Genomic DNA, 22,037 nt, shown 5'->3' with positions numbered 1-22,037 from the left:
AGGTAGGTTATTTTTATATCCTTCAGAGAACTGTGAATGCATGCACAGAACAAAACTTATAAAAAAAGGGAAAAAATGAGGAGAAAGTAATGAGTATGAGAATTCAGCGAGTATTTAGAATAGATTATTTTTGCTATAGTTAAAAATTCATTGTTATTTTAATATTTTATTATTGCCACTAAAGTATATCCAAATCTGTAAAATTTAAAATTTATTATTCACTTGCAAGCACTATAAGAAGAGAGAAATAAATTATTAATCCAATGTGGAGGTAGTGTCATGAAGATTTTTCAATCTTTCTTTTAAATCTCCTATAAATCAGTATTGTTTCCTTAAATTTGCAAATGTAAAGTACATGTTATAACTGCTTACTTAGTGTTTTCTGAACATCATATAGGTATTTTTTCTACATAAGAAACTCAAAATATATGTGATAATTTACCATATTTTGAAATTAGTATATATGATGATATTCTCTGAATTCATAAAATAAGTCAAGGTAAAGTCCTGAGCTACGGAATTTGATATTTTTTACATTAATTTTTTTTAAATTAATTTATTTGTTTATTTTTGGCTGTGTTGGGTCTTTGTTTCTGTGCAAGGGCTTTCTCTAGTTGCGGCGAGCGGGGGCCACTCTTCATCGCGGTGCGCGGGCCTCTCACTATCGCGGCCTCTCTTATTGCGGAGCACAGGCTCCAGACGCGCAGGCTCAGTAGTTATGGCTCACAGGCCCAGTTGCTCCGCGGCATGTGGGATCTTCCCAGACCAGGGCTCGAACCCGTGTCCCCCGCATTGGCAGGCGGATTCTCAACCACTGCACCACCAGGGAAGCCCTTTTTACATTAATTTTTATTGGAGTATAGTTGCTTTACAATGCTGTGTTAGTTTCTACTGTACAGCAAAGTGAATCAGCTATATGTATACATATATCCCCTCTTTTTTGGATTTCCTTCCCATTTAGGTCACCACAGAGCATTGAGTAGAGTTCCTTGTGCTATACAGTAGGTTCTCATTAGTTTTCTATTTTACACATAGTATCAATATTGTATATATGTCAATTCCAATCTCTCCAGAATTCGATATTTTGAAAAACCAAATTAATAAAAATTTCATGGGCTGATTTATTAAAATATCCAATAATTCTCTGTTACATATAATCAATGACTTGAATAAATCTGAGACTTAATGAATATAATTCAAAACTTTTTTGTTTTTTGGACTAGAAGAATACAACATGATTATTTTGAGAATTAACTGGTTTCTTCTGGACAAATTAAAATCTAAAGATCACTTTTCTGCGTATATTCTATTCTTGATGTGTCTGAAGAAGGAAACGGTTAATGAGAATTGCAAAACCTGGAAAAAAAGGAAACAATAAGAGATCAAAATGTAATCAATAAGAATTATTTGTAAAGCTAATACTATATAATCACCAGAATGTATTCTGTAAATGGAAAAGGGATCAAGGAGAATAAGAAAATTTCAGAGTAAGGTACATAAGGTTGTGAATAAGAAGTCTGCAGAATGTGTCTTGTAGGGTAACCTAGCTGTCACCAAGTTCATTTATAGAGGGGCTAAGGAATAGACTGCTCAGTTTTAATGACATGGGCTATCACTGGGCTAGATGCCTTGATGAACTGCTGATGTTTTGTGTTCATCATCTTTCTAACTTCGTCATCACTCCTACAAAACTCCCTCTTTTTGTTACAGGATCATGAAAGGTGGTCTGCAAAGGGTAGATGATAAAATGGAGCACAGATAATATCCCCCATTCAGTCTTGCCTTAAATACCTCAGCATGAATAGAGAATAAACATTTAAAAAGAATGATATCGGTGCTTATAAAAATGTCTTGTTTACCACTATCCTGAGACTAACACTGTTACCAGCTGAAGAGAATTTACGGAACTTTACGTCAGTGCCTTTGTGGATCAACATAAAATTAAATTTGGTATCCTATTTTGGCCAAACCATGCGTTACATATTTATTCCAACATTTTAGTCTACACAGTAATAATCTCTCCACTCTCACAGTTTCTTTGAAACCATAGCCTTCACTAGCTTTCATCAGTCTTCACTGAAACTGGAGAATGAAGTACTATTTCTGAACTTTGATTCTGCAGTTGGCACCCTGGAGGTCAAGGAATATGTAGATTTTGCTTCCCATTGTATCTCTAACATCTAGTACAGTACCTGACACACAGTAGATGTTCTCCCCCCCTCCAAATTTATTGAATGAATGAATGAGGCAATGAACGAATGAGTATTTGAGTGAATAGATTTACTAATGTCAAACATCAGCCTAGATTTAAGAAATTTGCCAGCTTGCAGACTGCCAAACATGGTCCTCTCACTGCCGAGATATGAAGTATTGATATTTCTAAAAAAATCACAAAGCAATGAAATCACCACCTCCCAGGATGAGAACTTATTAACAGGCTGCACCCAGGCTGACTTAGGGATATCACCTCCAGTTGGGACCTATTCCTCTCCTGGATGTGAACAGTCTCAGTGTCCTGGTTCCTATTGGATTAATTTGTCTGATGAGGTCTCCATCTGGTTGTTCTACAGTTTATCCTATATAGTTTATACTTAATTTTTTCATCTTTAAACATATAAACAAAAGCTTACCTCTGAAGCCAAAAGTCCAAAGTTAATTCCAATTAATGTTAAAGCATTAGTATGATACCATGTGTTGATTTTATTTTCACAGCCCTAAGGAAAAGAACTTACTTAGGCTGACTTGGAGATGGAAATGTTTTTATACATAATTCCATTACAAAGAAGAAGAGACACAGAGATTAGTAATTTACCAAAGTCTAAAAAGCAAGTCAATGTCTAACTGGAGACTGGACTTACTAGCCCAGAAAGCTTCATATAATTGCAGTACACCTCGGTTGCTACTTTTAAAGTTGCTATGATGTTGTCATGTAGTTGAAATCAGAAATTTAGTTTTGAGAGGGATTTGATTTTCTACACACTACTGTAATTCAGCATACTACTGCCTAAAGTGATATGTCCCAAATAGGAGAACCTTTTAAGAAACATAATGCTCCATTTATCTATGAATGAATTATGTTATTGAAAGATACATCTTAAAAATAGAATAACATCAGTATATAAACTACAAAAGTATAAGAAGTTCTTGGGATGGAAATCCCTAGTTTATCAATATTCTGTATCTGTAAATAGCAGTTGCTACAGATGAACCTCTACTCTTGCTTCTGCCACCTTTACCTAAACACCATTTTTGTCACTGCTGGGGTTTCCTCCCTCAGTTTTTGCCAAACCTCATGCCTCTTTACTTCTGCTATTGCAGCTCCTTTACCAATCCTACACAACAGAGATTTGTCAAAAGTGCCTCTTTCATCAAAGGATGGTTGAGGAGAAAGTTGATGGTATCCCAAGTTCTAGGAGAACTTATATCACATACTCCAGCAAGTTTAATTAATTTGTTATATAACAAATAATACAATTCACCTCGCTATGGTTTCATTTTAGTGAAGTTGCTTAAGAACCTAATAACCATGAATGACATTGTTTTTAATATAAAAAATTGCTCAGAATTCTAAAATGACTTGCAAAAAAAAAGGTACCGTAAACACTTGGAGAAGCCTTAACTTACATTTACCTCTAGGTAAGTTGCATTCAGTGGCTCATCACAAAACCACTTTCTTAATGTAGAATTTGTGCAAGAACATGGCACCTGTTCTGAATTTTCTTTATTCTTATTCTTCATCCAATCTGTGTAATTTTTTTGGCCACAACACTGTAACTAGAAAAAAGATTCTATAAATTTTACTATAAAATATTGAAAATGCAGTTAATTATATGACTCCTATGCATATCAAAGTGGTTTTGTGATAAATTTATTAATTTATTCTCCATTGAAATATAGTGAATTAAAACAATAAGTGTATTTTTGTTTGTTTAATCCATTACCTTGTTGCTGCTATGGTTGATGTTAACCAGAGCTAAAGATCTCTACTCATATAAGTGGGCTATGTTTGAATGAAATTGTTATATCTGAATTTACCTTATAGAAGCTCAGGATGAAAGAGACACTTGATTTACTAAAACATGTTTAGACCCAGAACAGAAGAATCACCTTAGCCATACCTTCTCTTAACTATAACAGTTTTCTTTATAATTTATCCAACATGTGCTGCCATATGTGTTTAATATACATAGAGACTCAAGGTTATTACTACTTTCTTAGGGTTAATGTGAGACGTTAACTTTATATTTTGTATTGCATGAAAATTTGCCACAAAAAACCCAAAAAGTTAATAAGGAAAATGGTCATAGAAATGATCAAATATCTATTAAATGTCTTATTTCCAATCCTATCAAGTTGAGTTGGGAGCATGTGAAAGAATCAGCTTATATATTTGTCACCTAGAAAATAAGAGAAAGTTGTAGTTCATTATTTTCTAAATTTGTTATTGAAAGTTATAACAACAGTACTTCCTATGTCCCAATACGTACCAACAATCTTGTCAGTCTTGGAAATGTCGAATGACTAAAATAGTGCTTTAGAGTTTGGATATCGTAAGTTAGTTTAAACAATCAAACCGACATATGCTATCTCAATGATATTCATGGCTAGAAACTGTAAGCTGGATTCTTATTAATAATAGACGTGGATGGACCTAGAGTCTGTCATACAGAGTGAAGTAAGCCAGAAAGAAAAAAACAAATATTGTATATTAACCCATATATTTGGAATCTAGAAAAATGGTACAGATGAACCTATTTGTAGGGCAGGAATGGAGACGTAGACATAGAGAATGGACATGTGAACACTGGGGGAGGGGAGGGGAGGGTGGGACAAATTGGGAGATTAGATTTGACATATATACACTACCATGTGTAAAATAGATAGCTAGTGGGAACCTGCTGTATAGCACAGGGAGCTCAGCTCAGTGCTCTGTGACAGCCTAGATGGGTGGGATGGTGGGGGAAGGCGGGGAGGGAGGGCCAAGAGGAAGGGGATATAGGTATACATATTGCTGATTCACTTCATTGTACAGCAGAAACTAACACAACATCGTAAAGCAATTATACTCCAACAAAAAAAACTTAAAAAAAAATACAATGAAATAATAGCTAAAAAAAAATAGTGATGTCATACATATAGAACTGTTTTCCTAATTATCAGTTTATGACCTTAGGAAGGTTTGATACCCTGCTATCAGTCATAATGCAATCTGAAAATGCAATACATGTTCAGATCATATACATCAGCAAAAAAAATAAGATGAATAAAATCATTTATAATACATTTAAATTCTCCTAAAAAGCATTTCTGTTATTAAATATACTAAAAATAATAACTATGCTTATGTGAGGCTCTGGTGTAGTAGCTGAGTACAAAATCTAGTGCTAGATTGTCTGGGTTTGAATCTTGGCTCTGCCACTCATTAGCCAAGTGAAACTGGCTAAGTTACTGAATTTCTCTGACCTTCATCTATAAAATGAAGATAACAGTTCTTACCTCATTGGGTTGGGAGAACTAAATGAGTTAATATATGAAAAGCACCTATAAGAGGGCCTAGTGCTGTTAAATGTTTGCTTTTTTTTTTTTTTTTTTTTTTTGGTATAAAGCACTTACTATGTTCCCATGCTGATCTATTCTTGTAAACAATTTGGCTGACTACATAGACTCCCTTACCTTGCCGAGAAAAATCTGAACTGTGAAAATAATAATGCTAACAACATTAGCTAACAAGTATTAGTTGCTTACTATGTCCCAGATCCAAGGCTTTCTCTATATTCCCTACATTACTTCCTTTATTCTTAACAACCAGAGGTAGGGGTTATTCTGCCTATTTTGTTAATATGGTACGTGAAGTTAAGAAGGTTTCTTATCCGGTATCACAAAGTTACTGCATGGCAAACCTGATGTTCAGGCTCAAATGGTAACCGCCAGGATACTATGCTGCCAGCAGGGGCTGTGCTTAGACCCTATCTCCCCATGGGGGCGACAGGGTAGATTATTCCACTTGGCAGTAGACTCCCAATACTTTTACACATGAATTCAGGTTAAAATGCATGTCAATTAACTCAGAAAAGGAGATACACATTACAAAAGAAAGATAAAACTCAAGATCTGTAAGTTGAGACGATCCTATCCCACGCTGTTGGTTTAGATGAAATACAAGAGCCTCTAATTGCTGTGCCCCATCCCCTGTCCTTCCTTGTCTCCCCATTTCTCAGCAGCGGTCACCTTTGGCATCTAATTTTTAGTTTTATGCTAATTTCATCTTACTCTTTTCTGCAAGGCATTCAGAATCGTCCACTTGGGTATGTCTTCAGGCAAGTCCTTAGATCCATACTCAGAAATGACTGAATCAATTTTATCATGCCATATTTGGTGAACCTGTTGAAAATTTTATTAAAAGTGAAAATTTGATAGAAACTTTCCTTATGGTTCCTCATAAAAAGTATTCAAAGTCAGTTTGTTGTTTTCTAATTATTTCTAGGTGTTTTTTTCTTCCTTATAACTATTTTTAGCAATCAGTGAGTGTGGAGGCCTTTGGTCTTTCACATTGTGATCTATAGGAAGACTACATTAGACTTATTTTCTGATTAGGGAGAAAGTTATGTGCTGTAAAGGCTTTTAAATGGACCCAAAAAAATGACTGAGGATCTTTTCAATGAAAACTAGGCTTTCTCTAGTATACCTTCAGGGTCCTCTGATTCTACGAATCTGTACCTTTCCTAGTTTTTAATTTATTTTACAACTTTGTAAGTTGTAGAAAACTGTAGTTAGGCAAATGATTCTTCGTCAGAGAAATGCAGATGAATTTTTCCTGGTGGGGATGGAATTGATCTGTCCCCTTTCCAAGCCTGTTTTGTGTCGGTTTTGTAGTGTCTTCTCTTTGGACTCTCCTTTGAATTAGTTTTTATATCTTAACTGGTTCCTGCATTAAACAAGATGTTAAATAAAATTATTGACCTGTGTCTATTGTATATTTTTACAAGAATTATGATTTTTAATTAAAAAAATTATCTTTTCACAATGCTAAAACAAAAACAATCATGTGAAAGTTTTGGGGAAAACTGCTATTTTGAAATCTAGATTTTGCAGAGGTAGTTTTTAGTAGGAGCTTTTTTAAGCATTTAGAACTTTATATGACTTTCATAACTAATTCTTAACTTGGTCCTGTAAAATAGCAAAAGGTAGAAAGGCCAGGGACTTCCCTGGCGGTCCAGTGGTTAGGACTCTGCACTTCCGCTGCAGGGGCAAGGGTTTGCTCCCTGGTCAGGGAACTAGGATCCCGCATGCTGCACGGTGCGGCCCCCCCCAGAAAAGGTAGAAAGGCCAGATATTATTTGTATTTTATGAACACGGATATAGATACTCAGAGAATATGATTATTTGCTTTGTTTACATGAATAAAGAAGAGGAGCTGCGACTTCTAAATATAACTCATTTGGATTCTAGTCTAATAATTTCTCATTGTAATATGCTGTTCTTGAATAATGAAAACTAAATAACTGGTGGGAATACTACAATAATTAAGACATCTGTACAAGTTAAACTTTTACCCACTTACATATCTATGCTTTAATACATTTAAGAAGATTGGAATAAAATAACATGTTATTTAGATCTATAAGTAATCAATTTAACATATTCCCTAAGTTAATTTTTATTTAGAATAGAAAATAATGTTTTTCCATTTTATATTGTTGTGGAGAGGGGGCAGACTTATGTCCTTACTTACCTTCTAAAGCATTACTTGGGAGATTCAGAGTGCATATGAATCACACCTTAGTACATAAGAGTAAAAATGATTTTCATATATAATCTAGGTGACTACTATATAAATAAAATTCCCTCACACATATTCAATTTGACAAACATTCCATGAAGACCTAGTGCATCTCCAACACTGAGTTAGGCACTGTAAATGACATAAAATATTTAGAGGCTCATGAGAGCTCAGTCCAGTTTGAAAGTAGAAAGCAAGTGATGTAAACAAAGCTGTCATTTCTGGGATCAGTTAATGAGTATTAGAGTGCAGACTCCTTCATTTGGCTATGATATATTTTAGCATGTTTTTTCTCCTTTCAAAGCCTCAGTTTCCTGTCCGAGAAAGAAGGATTTACAGTGCAGCTCTAGGAGTTGTTGTGAGGATCAATAATATAGTGCCAATAAAGTGCTTATCACAGTCTCTGGCACATGGTAGTTATTATTAAATGATAGCTCTTATTATTCTTAAAATAGGTAGAGAGGAGTATGTGAATAATACTTAAATAAATAAATATGGGTGACACTGATTAACTATGTTCATGTGTTAAGGGTCCTTAAGTGTGATATTCAGGTTCCATCACCAGGTCCAAAAGTTAGAGGCTGATGGATTGGGATCTGGTGTTTTGCCACCAAAACAGCTTTATAGGACTCACTTGAGTGTGTGCATACACACACACACACACACACACATACACACACACACATTTTGGATATGGAAAGAAGAAATTTTAGCTCCAAATGCTAAACCATTAACAACAGGCCCTAGATAATTAGATATCCAGGATAGATGCCAAGCACAAGAGAGCAAATGAAGTTGGAGGGCAATGGTGTTGTATAGGAAAGATTTTGTCGAGGTTTGGCCATTAATTAGGAGTTGGTATATAGAAAGAATCTGAAGGCTAGGAAGCCTAGAAATTAATCAGGTTCTCCTTCAAAATCAATTAAGGGAAGGTAGCACGCTCTCAAATAGCTACTCTATAACAGGAACTTTATAATTGTCAGTTAATGATAACTCTATAAGGTAGGTAGATGAAGACATAGGTTTAGGGCTGTTAAGTGGCTTGTTGTTATCTAGTCACATGCCGATCTGTATGACTTAAAGTCCATGCTCTTATTGCTACAGGAGAGTCGCCCATGAGACAAAGTCAGACCTTCACTGCACTGAAACACTGAAATTTCTTAAAGAATTAAAAGTCTGTAGGCTGTAATAGGTAAGTTTGGCTACCAAAAAGTTTTTTCAGGCAAGTTATTATGTGCTTTTTTGAACTTGACTTGAAAAATATAAATCTTGTTCTAGTTAACTTAATTGTATCACTCATGACCATACCTGTACAAAATATACGAATTGTTCAATAATCTTATTTAAACGAAATTGCTAAATTTAAAATTAGTACAAGTCTAAAGATATTTCTTTACAAAAATAGAATATAGTACAGTGATGGAGTCAGTAGTGGCAGCCAGGGTTGGCTGGGGGGCCAATTTTGCATATCCCACCATAAGCATCATCTCCTCTTCCCCCACATTCTTTGTTATTTACAACATTCTCAATCTTCTGCAGACAGAGTCAAAGACAAGTTCTCCTAGCCCACCATTCCAATCTGACCCCTGTCCCCTTCCTATGTGGAATTCTAGTACTTCCATTGAATCCTTTTTTTCCCCCCAAGACATTTACTTTTAGCTTTTAATATAGGTTTAGGTCTCAATAATCTAAAGTATCTGCTTTTCTTTATTTTTCAAATAACAGGATGATGTTTCCATACCTCCTCTTTCTTTGTGAAGATGAGTGCTGAAAGTACAACTTGAACACCAAAAGCCCACATTAGCAGTACTGCATACTAAAACAAAAGACACATAGAAATGAGAACTATGCTCCTAATATATTTTTAGATGCTACAGTGATGGGAAAATGCACATCACATGAAATGTACAGTCTTAAAATATACATAGGTATTGCTGAAGTTTCCTGTTCTCATACATGAGTGAAATTATTGAAACAAAAGGCAAAGAAAAAAAATCAATGAACATTTGAATAAGAGTAAGATAGAAAGAAGTGATAGTGCTTCATGAGAACCTAACAGACTACTTGGTCTAATGGAGTTGATGATGATACCTTCTTCATTCGGATCTAAAACTGTCATAGAGGGGAACTTAAATATCTAGACCTCCACTTACACCATTCTGCTACCAGTGGAGAACTCACTAAATTGTGACCTACCATGTAAACTATTCCATCATGCACAAAGTAACAACAGCAACAATAATAAAAATAATGAGAAAGTAACAAAAGCAACGGCAATAGTAAAGTTAATCTGTATGCACATTTGGACTATTTCTTTGAAAACTGAAAATACTTCTATGCAAAGCCAAACAAAATGATTTTCACATTATTTGACTATTTTCTTTATTTTAAACTTATGGCCACTGCAATCTTCTTCATCATAGCAGTGCATAGTGATACATATTATCTAGAATTCAAAATAATTTTAAAAGTTAGCAGTCTGAATATTTCACTAACTAAAATATCAGTATAAGCAAGGATGATTTACTGTTAGTATTCTTAGTTTCACCTATTTTAAACATTTAATACTTTAAAATACTCCATTAAAATTGCTTACTTGACAAATATATTTCCTATTTTCAGAGACAAAAATATGGTCTTTAGATACGTTTAGAAGTTTAGATTTTTAATACTTCTACACACAACACCTTACTTAATCTTCACTGCCAAGGGATAGTAGTGAAGACAGGTAGAGAAAGGGAAAACTGTGCAAAACAATTGTTTCCAAAAAGTCACTGGGTTTCTTTTCAATGGCAAGCTGGTTATTGTCTGTGGACCCTCCCAGGTTTCTGATTCAATGGGAGTATGAAATGTTACCTTTGACTAAACTATTATTCAACTCTGTAAAGAGTTAACTTACACAACTCTGATAGTAATACAAAAGTTTCCATAGCAATGCAAATGATTACTATTCATGAATATGCAAATGAATAGTCTATAGAGAATATAAATCTCCACAAGCTTAATTCTTATTTAAACTGGTTGTTACTTCTTACTGGTTCCCCTATTAATTAATTATATAAATAAAGTCTCTGATACATGCTCATTTTCATATAGGTGATTCATGATTTTACCTTTGAAAATTATTTTTTAACAGCAGTTAGATATCTACAGAAGAAACATTCAGTGTATTTACATGTTATTAGCACTTAGAGAGCACAGTGAGAGACTGCTGGAGAACTTTTAACAGGGAAGTGAAATTGTCCCAAGGAGTTAAAATGCAAAAGTAGTATCTATTTGATTAGAGTAGGAGCATGCAAAATCACCTTTAAGCCAGAGAATAGTGTTTAGGCCTATACAAGATTTGCCCATAGCTTGACTATGTGAATTAACATGGTTAAAGAGAAAGTGTGTCCATCAAAAAAGTATTGGTAAATTCAGAGAATAGCAAAAGTGTCGTGATTACAAAATGTTGCAATACCCTTCCATGGACCGTCGGGAAGGGAGAATGGTATCTTGGCTTCAGGATCTAAGCTATCAGGTCCTAGTAGCATGTATATTCCTTATGATGGGGTCTGTCAGGCTTTCTCAGTCACGGTCCATTAATACTTGAATTACATGAGGCAGAAACTTATAAGATGTTTATGTTTTTCTCCCTCTAGTTGACCCCTTCCTTTCCCATCCTCAAACCACAACATTATATTAATAGCAGGCTCTGTGTCTCCTTTACCTAAATGGGAATTTGTGGCAATGAGAAAATTAAAATTTTCCTGCAAATCATTTCTGTCCTGGTTTCCATATCCAAAATCAGAAGCCCCATGAGAAAATTATGTTATAGGTCCTGGGAGAAGAGAAAGATAAAATTTGAGAATAGAGGGTGTGCCTTTGAGGAGAGTAAGAAGAGAGAATGAGGTCTTTTTTAGACTAAAAAGATTGTGAGACTGATCCTAGAGTCTGCAGATTCTCAAAGCAATGGGCACTAGCGCTTGGCTTCCTGGCATTGCCATGGTAAGGAGGCAAGACCCAGAGGGAAATGAAGGTGTGGTTTCCAGTGTTGCCTAAAATGCCTCTGCCATGGGTAATATTCAAATAATAACAGGCAGCAATTATTAACAATAGGCAGTAACTAATTCCTCTGTCAGGCATGACTCCTTTAATTGCTGTGTCCTTGGCAGGGTTGAATGTCTCAGGCCTCGGGGAAGGGGAACTGCAGGAATGGTTAGGAACTAAGGTAATGGTTACTTACCAATCCTTCACAAAAGAATTTCACCGATATGCCTGTACTGGTATATACTGGATGAAGAACAGCACTGCCTTTGCTGTCCTAGGCCATTCAAACAGCAGAATATGTAGTCCTGAAGGGACCACATCAGCTGGGAAAGTGAGTGCTTTCATGGTAACTGGTGTAGACTGATAAACAGAATCCAAAGTGACCACCCAGACTTTCAGCACTGCATAAAAGCTAAGTATCTCTGCATTCTTCCTGGCAAGAGGGGCACAGTTGGCTACATTTGAATTTCCTATCTGCTTCGCAGGAAAGTGCCTGTGAATTAAAACTAATTTGATTTAAAGAAAATGTTAGAAGCTATATTTTACCTGAATCCACTGATTGTGATCCACACCTATTCCACGTATGGTAAATGGCTCATGTTCATTATAATTTACCTTTTCATGTTATATGCCTGGGGAGAGATAGTGTGCTAGCCAGATGCCAGGGTCTGGCCCTCTCAGCAGTTGTATTTCTTTTTGTTAAATTATAAATTGTGATCTCAGTTACAAGTTAGCTTCCCACATGGCACACCCACAGGGAGAAAATGTGCCGACTACAGGCCATGTTTCCTTTTCCCTGCTAAACTTCATTGTTCGTTGCCTTTAACATACTGTATTCTGATTTTAGTCTTCAGATTTAAGTTTGGTTAATTGTAGTTCACCCTAGGAGATGGATTCCTACTGACGCTGTGTTGAAAATTAATATCTAAGTGTGTAAGTGTTGAGGTCCAGATTTAGTCCATGGGAAACTCACCAAGAAAATTCTACCTAGAAAAGATTCTTGGGAGGGGGCACTTCATGGCCTTACTCCCAAGAGCACATTGTACTGCAGTGTTACAGTGACATAAATCATTCTTGCTCACGTGTGTGACTCAAACACTGAAAATCAAAGATACAAATTCAGGCTATTGAAATGAAATACGTACCAGAATTAGAAGCCATCTGATTTCATTGTGAATTCCCAAATAACCCAAGAGACAAAGAAGAACAGAAGCAGAACCAGTTCCAATCAAAATTCGAAAAATATATCCTATCAAGTGATTATTTTCATCTGTGGAAACCACAAAATAGCTATTATTAAGTGATATTTATTTTCTATTTAATAATAAATGCAGCATCCCAAGGTTTCCTAGGCAGCTGCTAACAAACCACTAGGATTCTCTTTCTCTCTTTTTTAACCTCATTCTAGCACCTCTTACTTGCTCTTAACAACTTTTCTTCCTTTAATGACATGATAGAGAATTTCTTCAATCTCAGAAGATCCCTTTAACTTTACCTTACCTTTATTGTCTTCTGTGAAAGAAGATGACTTTTTCTAGGGTGAATTCTTCTATGTCTAATGTACCTCCAAACATTTTTATATTCATTCATTCATTCATCAAAAATTTTCTGAGTACTTAACACATGTGGGTTAAGTTTCCCGTGTATGAAACCCTGAGTTTATTGCTAATATGGCCCCATTAAAACTGTATTTTATTCTCTCCCCATCTAGACTGAGCTGTCTGTGCTAGAGACTATATATATTTATATAGTCAACAGGCTAACTGTTAAATTCTTAGTGCTATGGCACAAATGTAGTGCTTAGCAATTTGTTTTTAAAGAGAGATAAATAAATTAAATATGCCCTAGGTTTTATGGGAGAAGAGTAGAGGCAATGGGCAGTGGTGTGCTGGAAACAGATTGTTCTGGCACATAAAAGCCAACTGTTAAATTTTCACAAAATCTGTAAACCAACTCAGTCCACACTGGCACCTTGAAATTGGCCATCATGGGATTATATAAACCACAGAAATCAGCAAATACCATAAACTGAGACTCCATCCCAGGACATTTACCAGCACACCACTGGGTATAAGAGCACCTAATCTAGTAGGGGGAGAAGGTGAAGATATGCAAGATTACTGGAGAAGGTAACACCTGGGCTTAGGCTTTAAATTATAATTGGAAGTCTCTAGGTTGGAATGGTGGAAGCATTCTGAGACACAGAATGGTGCAGTGTGTGTAGGAAACTCAGCCTTGCTGGCATTTACAGCTTCAGGCAGGTGAGACTGGGAAGGTTTGCAGGGGTCAAATTGTGAACATTCTATGTGCTGTTTTCTAGTCTTCCTCACTGGAATTATGCTCCATGAGCACAGGCCCTTTATCTTTCTTGTACACTTCTGTATCCTCAGCTCATGGGATAGTGCCTAACGATATGATATCTATATATATAGAGATAGATAGATAGATTTATATGTCTATATCTGTATATAGATATATATAAAATCTCTTTATCCATTCATCCACTGATGTACATTTAAGTTGTTTCCATAGGGAATATTTTATTTTATTTCTAATCTTGTGATGGTGACAGGATATGGTAACTGAGTTTTAAAAGAGATTATTTAACTTGGGCAGTGAAGCTATGTTGATCTCCATTATCCTTTCAAGTCTATAGATCTGTCAAAGTCCAGAGTCAGCAGAACAACCACAATCTTCCATTTCTCTCATCTCTCTTGCCCAAAGTTCCTAGATCTCTCTCTCAAAATTCCCTCTCCTTTATGGTCTTGGATTTAAGTCTTATTATTTAATAAGGTGTTTTTAGAACAATTGGCAAAGACTTTCTGAGGAAAAATTGGACAGTACTTAATGAATTTTAGAGAAATACTGCCACCTGCTGAATAAATCATGTATGCAGTTGTTTAACACTGAATGCCTTGTTTGATTTAGAGAAAGGAAAATAGATACATACCCAAAGCTGTGAAAAAATTATTTCTATCTAATAAAAGCCATGCACCAAATCCCATGAGTAAAAGTCCAAGAACCTACAAAAAAAGATAGCCAATACTTATTTTTGAACTAACTGCCAATATAAATGCACATTTTCTTTACTAAATAATTATGAAGATACTTACCAAGAAAGCTCCATTAATGAGATTAAGAAAGTATTTAAAAATTAATGTTTTGTTTTTCCTTAACATTCTTTTTCTCCCCATGTACTGATGATTCTGAAAAGATAAACACAACTTTTACAATAAACACTCACCACAGTAATAACTTTAAATAATTCTGCCTATTCACGTCCTTTATTTGCATATTTTTCTTCTCATACCAGCGGTCAGTATAACATTCCCCTTTGCTCTCCTGAATATAAGGAAATATTGAAGATATCTTGAAACTGTATCTGTCTTTCTGTATCTGCATTTTTTGGCCAGGCAGTCGAGACCAACAGGGCATTTGTAGAACATGTCAATAGCTGCCTTACTGAACTCCTTGCAGTTTTCAGAAAATGAAATATTTTATTTTGTTTCCAGTCATAACACACCTTGTTCTCCTTGCTAGAAACCTTTCCTTTACATCTGACTGTCCTACTCTTTCCCAGAATAATGTTAACTCCTCACTGAGGTCTAGCCTTGGAAGCTTTTCCCTGATCTCTATTTGTTGCCTCTTTTCATCTTTACTTGTCTTCCTTCCCATGTAGACTCTGAGGTCTTTAAGTGGAGAGAGTAGATCTTGTACACCATTACAACCCCGAGTCTAACACATAGTGGGTACAATAGCAATAGATATTTATTGAATGAATGAATCAATGAATAGGTGAATTAAATTATTTAATGAGCTTACAATTTACTTTGGTATACAGTGTAAGGAAGGGAACTAATTTAAGGTGGTTTTAAATAAAAATTATTTTCCAGATAGCCAATTTTCCTAAAACATTTATGTAAAAATCAATACTTATCGGTTTTGGTGCTTGGTTTATTAGATATGGAGGTTTTACATTTTCTTGGGTATGTTTCTGGGTTTTCTTTTTTCATTGGTTGTTTCAATTCTAGCTGGCTCAGTATTTTAAAAAGTATTGTACTTTACAATGTTTCAATACATGCAGTACATAATTGACCTGGTGAAAGTGAAACAGTATACAAGCCCGTGTGTCCCTGTCCTTTGAAGTAAAAGGTTTTTGCTTTAGCCTCCCAGGCCTCCCTTGAGTCTCAAAAGGCTGACTCAAGAGTTAGTGATTGGGAAATGTGAAGATGTAGAAACAAAGAAGAGCTGTTGGGCTGGGGAACTGGTAACAATTTAGACTATAAATCTGCTACATACCAGAATCACCCAACTCCCAGTTCCCTGAAAGATACAGATAAAGGCCTGACACACATTCATAAGTTGTTTTTATAGGAAGCAGACCCCCACCAGAGGAAAACTGCTGACATAAGAAGATAGACCCTAGACTGGTTGAAACCAGAAGGTTGATGATGCTTGAAACTTCACCTTGATGCCAACCGAGCAGAGAACTGTGCATGAGCTGATCACGCACCCTGCCACCGCCTCCCTCACACTGCCTTTAAAACCCCTTCCCTGAAAGCCATGGGGGACTTTGGGTCTTTTGAGCAGGAGCTGCCTGTTCTCCTTGCTTGGCACCTTGCAATAAATGCCGTACATTCCTTCAGCACAACCTGGTGTCAGTAGGTTGGCTTTACTGCGTGTGGGCGAGCAGACCCAAGTTTGGTTTGGTAACGAAAGCAGAGTTAGTAGGACTGACTTGAAGCTGTTTGTCCCTAGTTAGGAAGACACCAATCCATTTGTTGAACTGAAAGATGCCTTAGAAAGTGGATAAGTAAGAGATGTCTAGGTTAGCATCCATGCATTTCCCTCCCTACTTCAATCCAAGGCCATATTCCTCCTAAAAATTTCCAAGGTACTTCTTCCCAGCTTCAGGAGTCTCTCCAGGCTTCATCTTCCACCCTCTGCCTCAAACTCTCCCGCTATCATTTGGTTTCTTCAGTTTCTGTCCTCTAGTCTTATCCCTGGATTCCTCCAGTTCCTGGATTATTTGGATGGGACACTCAGTTGGAAAGACTGCCTGATTTTTATTTCAGTTTCTTTCCAAGATGTTGTAGATCTACATTTTGGCTTCAATTCTATTTACTGCAGCATATGAGATAGCTGTGATCCTCTCCTACCGTCTGAATGAGAACTTAAGCCCAAAGACCTAGCCTCTGTTTCTCTACGAATGAGAAAGAGAAAGAAGACTAATGCATGAGATCTCTGCAGTGATTCTGGTGTGAAATGTTGAAGGCAGAGGCTTGACTGTTGATTTGATAATAATTAGCAGGGTAGAGTCAAGGCTAAAATGTTTTATCAAAGGACCCAAATACGAAACTAAACTGAAGTTTATTCTCTCTCAGTCCAAGATGGGTAATGGGTTCTCTACTGGGAAATCATCTTAGGAACGTGGGACTTGCTCCAGCCTGTTCAGTATATGGCTCCCAAATTTGCTCAAGGTGTAATCCTTTACAGTCAGCAGAAAGGAAGAGGATGAGTAAACTCAGGCGAGCATCTTTTAAGCAAGTGAGGTGGAAGTTGCATACTTCTCTTCTGCTCATATTCCATTGGCACATAGTGATTAATCACATGGCAATTCTCAGTTGGAGGCAGAGGTAACTATGTGCCCAAGATGAGGGAATGAAGTGAGTTAGGGTGGGAAAAGCCAAACAAAATGACCGATAGATAGGAAAGGGCAGTAAAAAGATAATTAGAGGGAGAAAAAGAGGGTTTTGTTACATTTCAATATGCTTTACTACAAGCAAGAAAGAATCAAAGATGATCAGAAAGATTTTTTATGATGGGAAAATAAAAGAATAATGAGAATCACTGGAATTGTTTGAAAATTTTTCATAAATTCCATAAATTTAATATTTAATAATTGGGTTTGAATTGGTAAAAGATACCCTTGTGGTTAAGCACTGGAAATGGAGTGCAGGTAAGTGGAGAGCATAAGCTATGCAGAACTGGGAGTCATCCATAGAGAGCTGATATCTTGGGAATAAGTGAAAGAGATGAGGGATTAACTATAGATAAAAATGAGCAGAGGTTTGATTGTAGGGAATGATATAATTAGGAATTTGGATTTTTTTTTTTTTTAAAAGCAGACTTTAAGAAGCGAGAACATAAGCAAAGCATGATCTCACGGAAACCAGTCGAGGAAGAAATTTCTAAAATAATGTTACATGAGACAGATGTCAAAAAGGGAGAGAATTCTGTACTCTCAAAGTCAGCTGACTTGGTTAAGGAGGATGTTGATGGTAACTTCAGAACAGTTTTAGTCCATTTGGGCTGCTATAACAAAATACCATAGATTAGGTAGTCTATAAACAACAGAAATTTATTTCTCACAGTTCTGGAAGCTGGAAGTCTGAGATAAAGATGCAAAGTTTCAGACTTATTTTATTCTCACATGGCAAAAGGGAGCTCTGTGGGATCTCTTCCTAAGAGCACTAATCCCATTCATGAGCTATACACCCTCATAAACTAATCACCTCCTTTTAAAGGTACCATCATATTGGGTGTAAGGTACACCCTCATAAACTAATCACCTCCTTTTAAAGGTACACCATCATATTGGGTGTAAGGACTTCCAACATGTGAATTTTGAGGGGATACAAACATTCAGACCATAGCAAACAGTTCAAGTTAAAGAGTTAGAACACAACAAACAAGGTGTCTCAGCAACGAGCCAAGGAAGCCCATAGCCACGTTTGCATAGAATGGTAAGAGATGGTCACGTGTGACCTTTTCAGCCACAAGCCCCGCATACTAAAAACAACATCAATGAAAACGAATATTTGCTTACACAAAGATATGCAAGTTCGTGCAGTTCCTAAGTAAATATTTGTAGTGTGGTAGACTTGTATTTTATTTTGCTATAGACAAAGAATTTTTTTAACTAACTCAGATAAGGTCCTGGTATGGTATTTCTTTGGTTCATTTCCTGATTAGTTAATAAATGGTCCAACAGCAGAGATTGTTTTAATAGTATAAATGCTATAGGGAAGGACAATTTACAATAATTCACCTATTCATAGGTGTCATTTTTCACTAGTTAAATAATACTCTAATTACTGTTCTTAAGTTCCTTCTCAGTGCCAGGAGATGGGAACACAAAAAATGAATAAATAAGACAAGCTGTTAGGGAATCAAGTATTAAAGCCTGTGGCCAACTCTGAACTGTGTTGGGGGTGTGGGGACTGGGAATAACGGAGCTGGGAAGTTTCAGAAAGGCAATGAATTTGAGATAATCCTTGAAGGATGATTAAGAGGGTCCCAGTCAGGCAAACACAGGGTAGAGGCAGGAATTTTCAAGACAGATGGAACACTGCGTTCACAGGCTTTAGAGTGAAGTGCACCAGGGCGTGGGTAGAGTGGCAGGAGATGAAAGATAAGGCTGGAGAAGTAGACTCAGTAAAGATTGTGAGGGATCATGTGTGCTTTGCTAAGAATTTGCAAATAGTCATAGATTGTAAGTCAGTTCAACTTGAAACTATTGTTTAACTAGGCAGCGTTTAGCAAAAATCTCTTTAATTGCACTCCTCCTAGAAATCATAGCCGAAAGTGGATTATGTTACTTTGTCCATAATCCTTTAACCTGAGTAGGTTTTTTTCTTTTTAATAAGTAACTTGAAAGTATGAGTTGTAGAGACATGCACCATGGATTAATTTATCTTCAGAAGAACTTCCAATGTTTTTCTTTTTTTCTGTCAATTTGTTTGACAAGGTAAGCATTAAGAAGGAAAGCAATTCAGACAATATCTTCAAATTAGTTGTTTAAAATTATTTTTAGAAATTAATTTGTTACTAATGGATTTGATATTCTTTGGTAAAAGTACGAATAATTTCATAATTACAAACAAAATTTTAAGATTTTTTTAATGTGAATTTCAACATAATGTTAGTCTGAGCATTTTAAATGAAGAGTTTGATAGTTTATAAATCAGCAACAAAACTAAACTAAAAAAAGAAAAAATGTTACTTGAGCATGGACTTTAGTAATGAAAATACCCAAAATTTAATTCTGAAACCAGGAGTAGTTTATTTTTGAAAATCATTATCTTTCTTGAATGAGGAACTAATGTGTTTTTTTAATAACAAAAGTCTACTGGTTTCTCACTCTATATTATTAATTCTTAAGTTGACACAATACATTTTACTATTCAGTTGTTACCAGGAAATATAGTCTATTTTCTTTCAAAGGCTCAATGAAATTGTTTGCTTTTAGCTTATTGTATATCAGATATCTTCTACAATTATGCTTAACTACTTCCGCTTGGAATTTAATGCTTCATTTGCAAACTTCAAAAAAATTAAAATCAGGGATATCTGTTATTAATTAAAATGAAATTTTACATTTTGTACACTATATATTTTCTTCACCAAAAAAAGAAACTTTGATGAATTTTTAAGTTAACATTAAATATTATGATATATACTTAAACTTCAAGTTTTATATTAAAACAGTGTGTGTCACCATCAATATTTTACAGCAAAACATATTACAGAAAATAATTTTTCAAATTTCTCACCCCACACATGCATTCACTTAGAAGTTTTTCATAACTGATTCTGATAATTGCGTGATAATTGATTGATTTTTTTTTTTAAAGAAACTGTTGTCATGGAAGGCAAACAATTTATTGGCATTTTTTCCATACTTCCAGTCCCCACAAATCACTATTCAGGGTTAAGGTTTTGTGGAATGTACAATTTATACATGGGCAACTCAACATTTACTAGATGCACATAATAAATATAGATAGGTCAGAAACAATTTAAAGGTCAGGCTACCTCTACTTGGGTAATTGTAACAAAGTGTCATTTTTTATTAAATACTTTCCAAAATTATTTAAATGTTAAAACGTACCTGAAAGAAAATTTAAATTCCTTATCCAGCTCCTGAGATGAAGCGTTCGTTCTGGTTTCGAATAGAGATAGTTTGTCCTACTGGGGCACCGGTAAGGTCCATCTTCCCTGGGATTGGCAGTTGCCATGGTTACTCTTTGTTTGGAGGCTCCGGGCGCTGTTTTCCAACAAAGCCGAAGGTTTAGCTGCGGCTGGGTGAGCCGAGACCCCTCAAGGCCGGGGTAGGTGTAGCGGGAAGCGAGGCAGAGTTGCGGGAGCGCAGGCGGAGCCGGGCCCCTCTCCGCGGCGGCCAGGCTTTAGGGCGAAGGGGGGACCGCGCGCCCAGGGGGTGGCTGAGCGAGTCTGTGGAGCGAGAGGCTGCTTTCAGTTTTGAAGATTTTTGGTAGTTCATTCACAACTTGAAGAACTACAGTTGAAGGGTGGAGTTCCTTAAAATTTCACATTTTTGGCAGCTTTAGCCAACTCCAAGTGATGTATCGTCAACTTGAAGTAGTTTACTGTAGCCTGTTTGCAGTGAGATCAATCTCGGGCTGCCCTGTCCTATCCTGTAACCACCGGCTACAGGTGGCTATTGAGGGCTTAAATGCAGCGAGTGCGAATTGAAATGTGCTGTAGGTGTAAAATGCACATCGGATTTTGAAGAATTATTTTACAAAACAAAAATGTAAACTTTGTAATTACATTGGCCTTATAATTAATAATTTTCTATTGATTATATGTTGAAATAATATTTTGGACATATTGGATTGAATTAAATATATTATTAAAATTTCACCTGTTTCTCTTTACATTTTAAAAATTTGCTACTACAAAATTTAAAATCAAATATGTTGCTCAAATATGTAATTGGGCAGGGCTGATCTAAAGAGCCAGTAGATGAGCAGAGAGGGGCATATAATGAAAATGTCTCTTTCCTTTACCCTATTCTCCTGCCTTTCTTTCTATAGAAAGTTTTGTGCATCTGTACATTCTGCTTTATAGCCATTTTAAAAAAATCTAATTTTCCACCTAGCAAAGCTTTTGAATCGCATTTTAATTGTTTGATTACAGGTAGCATTTTGCACTGGTCCTGGTTTTGTTTTGTTTTCTTTTGGAAGAGGGAGGTTATGAGTAAAATTGAATATCTTAAAATTAGCTTTTAAAGTTATAGAAATAATACATATTCATGATAAAAAAATCACTCAACATAAAGGTATGAAATGAAAATTAAAAGTTCCCCAATTTCTTCCAGAAAGTTTCTGTCTAAAAAAAGTGTGTGTACGTGCGTGTAGTTACGCAAAAGAGATGTTATTCTCTGTAGTTTTCAGCCACTTGCCTTTGTTCAGTTATTTCTTCT

At 35.8% G+C, this 22,037-nt stretch overlaps 2 protein-coding genes across 6 annotated transcripts in view; one reads left to right on the top strand and one right to left on the bottom strand.

Annotated features, from left to right (window-relative positions):
* Positions 1 to 832: 832 nt before the first annotated feature.
* TSPAN19 (tetraspanin 19) lies at positions 833 to 20,779 on the bottom strand. 5 transcript variants are annotated; one of them, XM_082419102.1, is made up of 9 exons: positions 20,703 to 20,779; positions 14,923 to 15,015; positions 14,760 to 14,832; positions 12,955 to 13,079; positions 9,522 to 9,596; positions 6,271 to 6,381; positions 3,625 to 3,774; positions 2,631 to 2,714; positions 833 to 1,356 (listed from the first exon to the last, which is right to left on the bottom strand). In XM_082419102.1, exons 2-9 carry the CDS (start codon positions 15,001 to 15,003, stop codon positions 1,288 to 1,290), a joined length of 768 nt encoding a protein of 255 aa, XP_082275228.1. In that variant the 5' UTR covers positions 15,004 to 15,015; positions 20,703 to 20,779; the 3' UTR covers positions 833 to 1,287. The 5 variants fall into 5 exon arrangements, with proteins under 5 accessions (XP_082275228.1, XP_082275230.1, XP_082275231.1 ...); XM_082419104.1 differs by having other exon boundaries at positions 3,631 to 3,774; XM_082419105.1 differs by having other exon boundaries at positions 3,625 to 3,768.
* Positions 20,710 to 22,037, top strand: part of LRRIQ1 (leucine rich repeats and IQ motif containing 1) — a 207,712-nt gene continuing 206,384 nt past the window's right edge. Inside the window, exon 1 of the mRNA XM_082418862.1 lies at positions 20,710 to 20,922. Coding sequence (XP_082274988.1) covers positions 20,828 to 20,922 — 95 coding nt within the window. The 5' untranslated portion in view covers positions 20,710 to 20,827. The remainder of the gene's footprint in view (positions 20,923 to 22,037) is intronic.

This window comes from Balaenoptera physalus (genome assembly GCF_965194825.1).
Source record: "Balaenoptera physalus genome assembly, chromosome: 13".
NCBI lineage: Eukaryota > Metazoa > Chordata > Mammalia > Artiodactyla > Balaenopteridae > Balaenoptera > Balaenoptera physalus.
This window is presented reverse-complemented; position numbering and strand designations above follow the sequence as displayed.

Excerpts from the sequence above, each read along its gene's own strand:
- TSPAN19 (XM_082419102.1), bottom strand. The coding sequence starts at position 15,003 with ATGGGGAGAAAAAGAATGTTAAGGAAAAACAAAACATTAATTTTTAAA. Across the intron at positions 14,833-14,922 it reads TCATTAATGGAGCTTTCTTG|GTTCTTGGACTTTTACTCAT; the intron begins GTAAGTATCTTC and ends CTTTTTTTGTAG. Across the intron at positions 1,357-2,630 it reads TTGGACTTTTGGCTTCAGAG|GTTTTGCAATTCTCATTAAC; the intron begins GTAAGCTTTTGT and ends CTTTTTTTCCAG.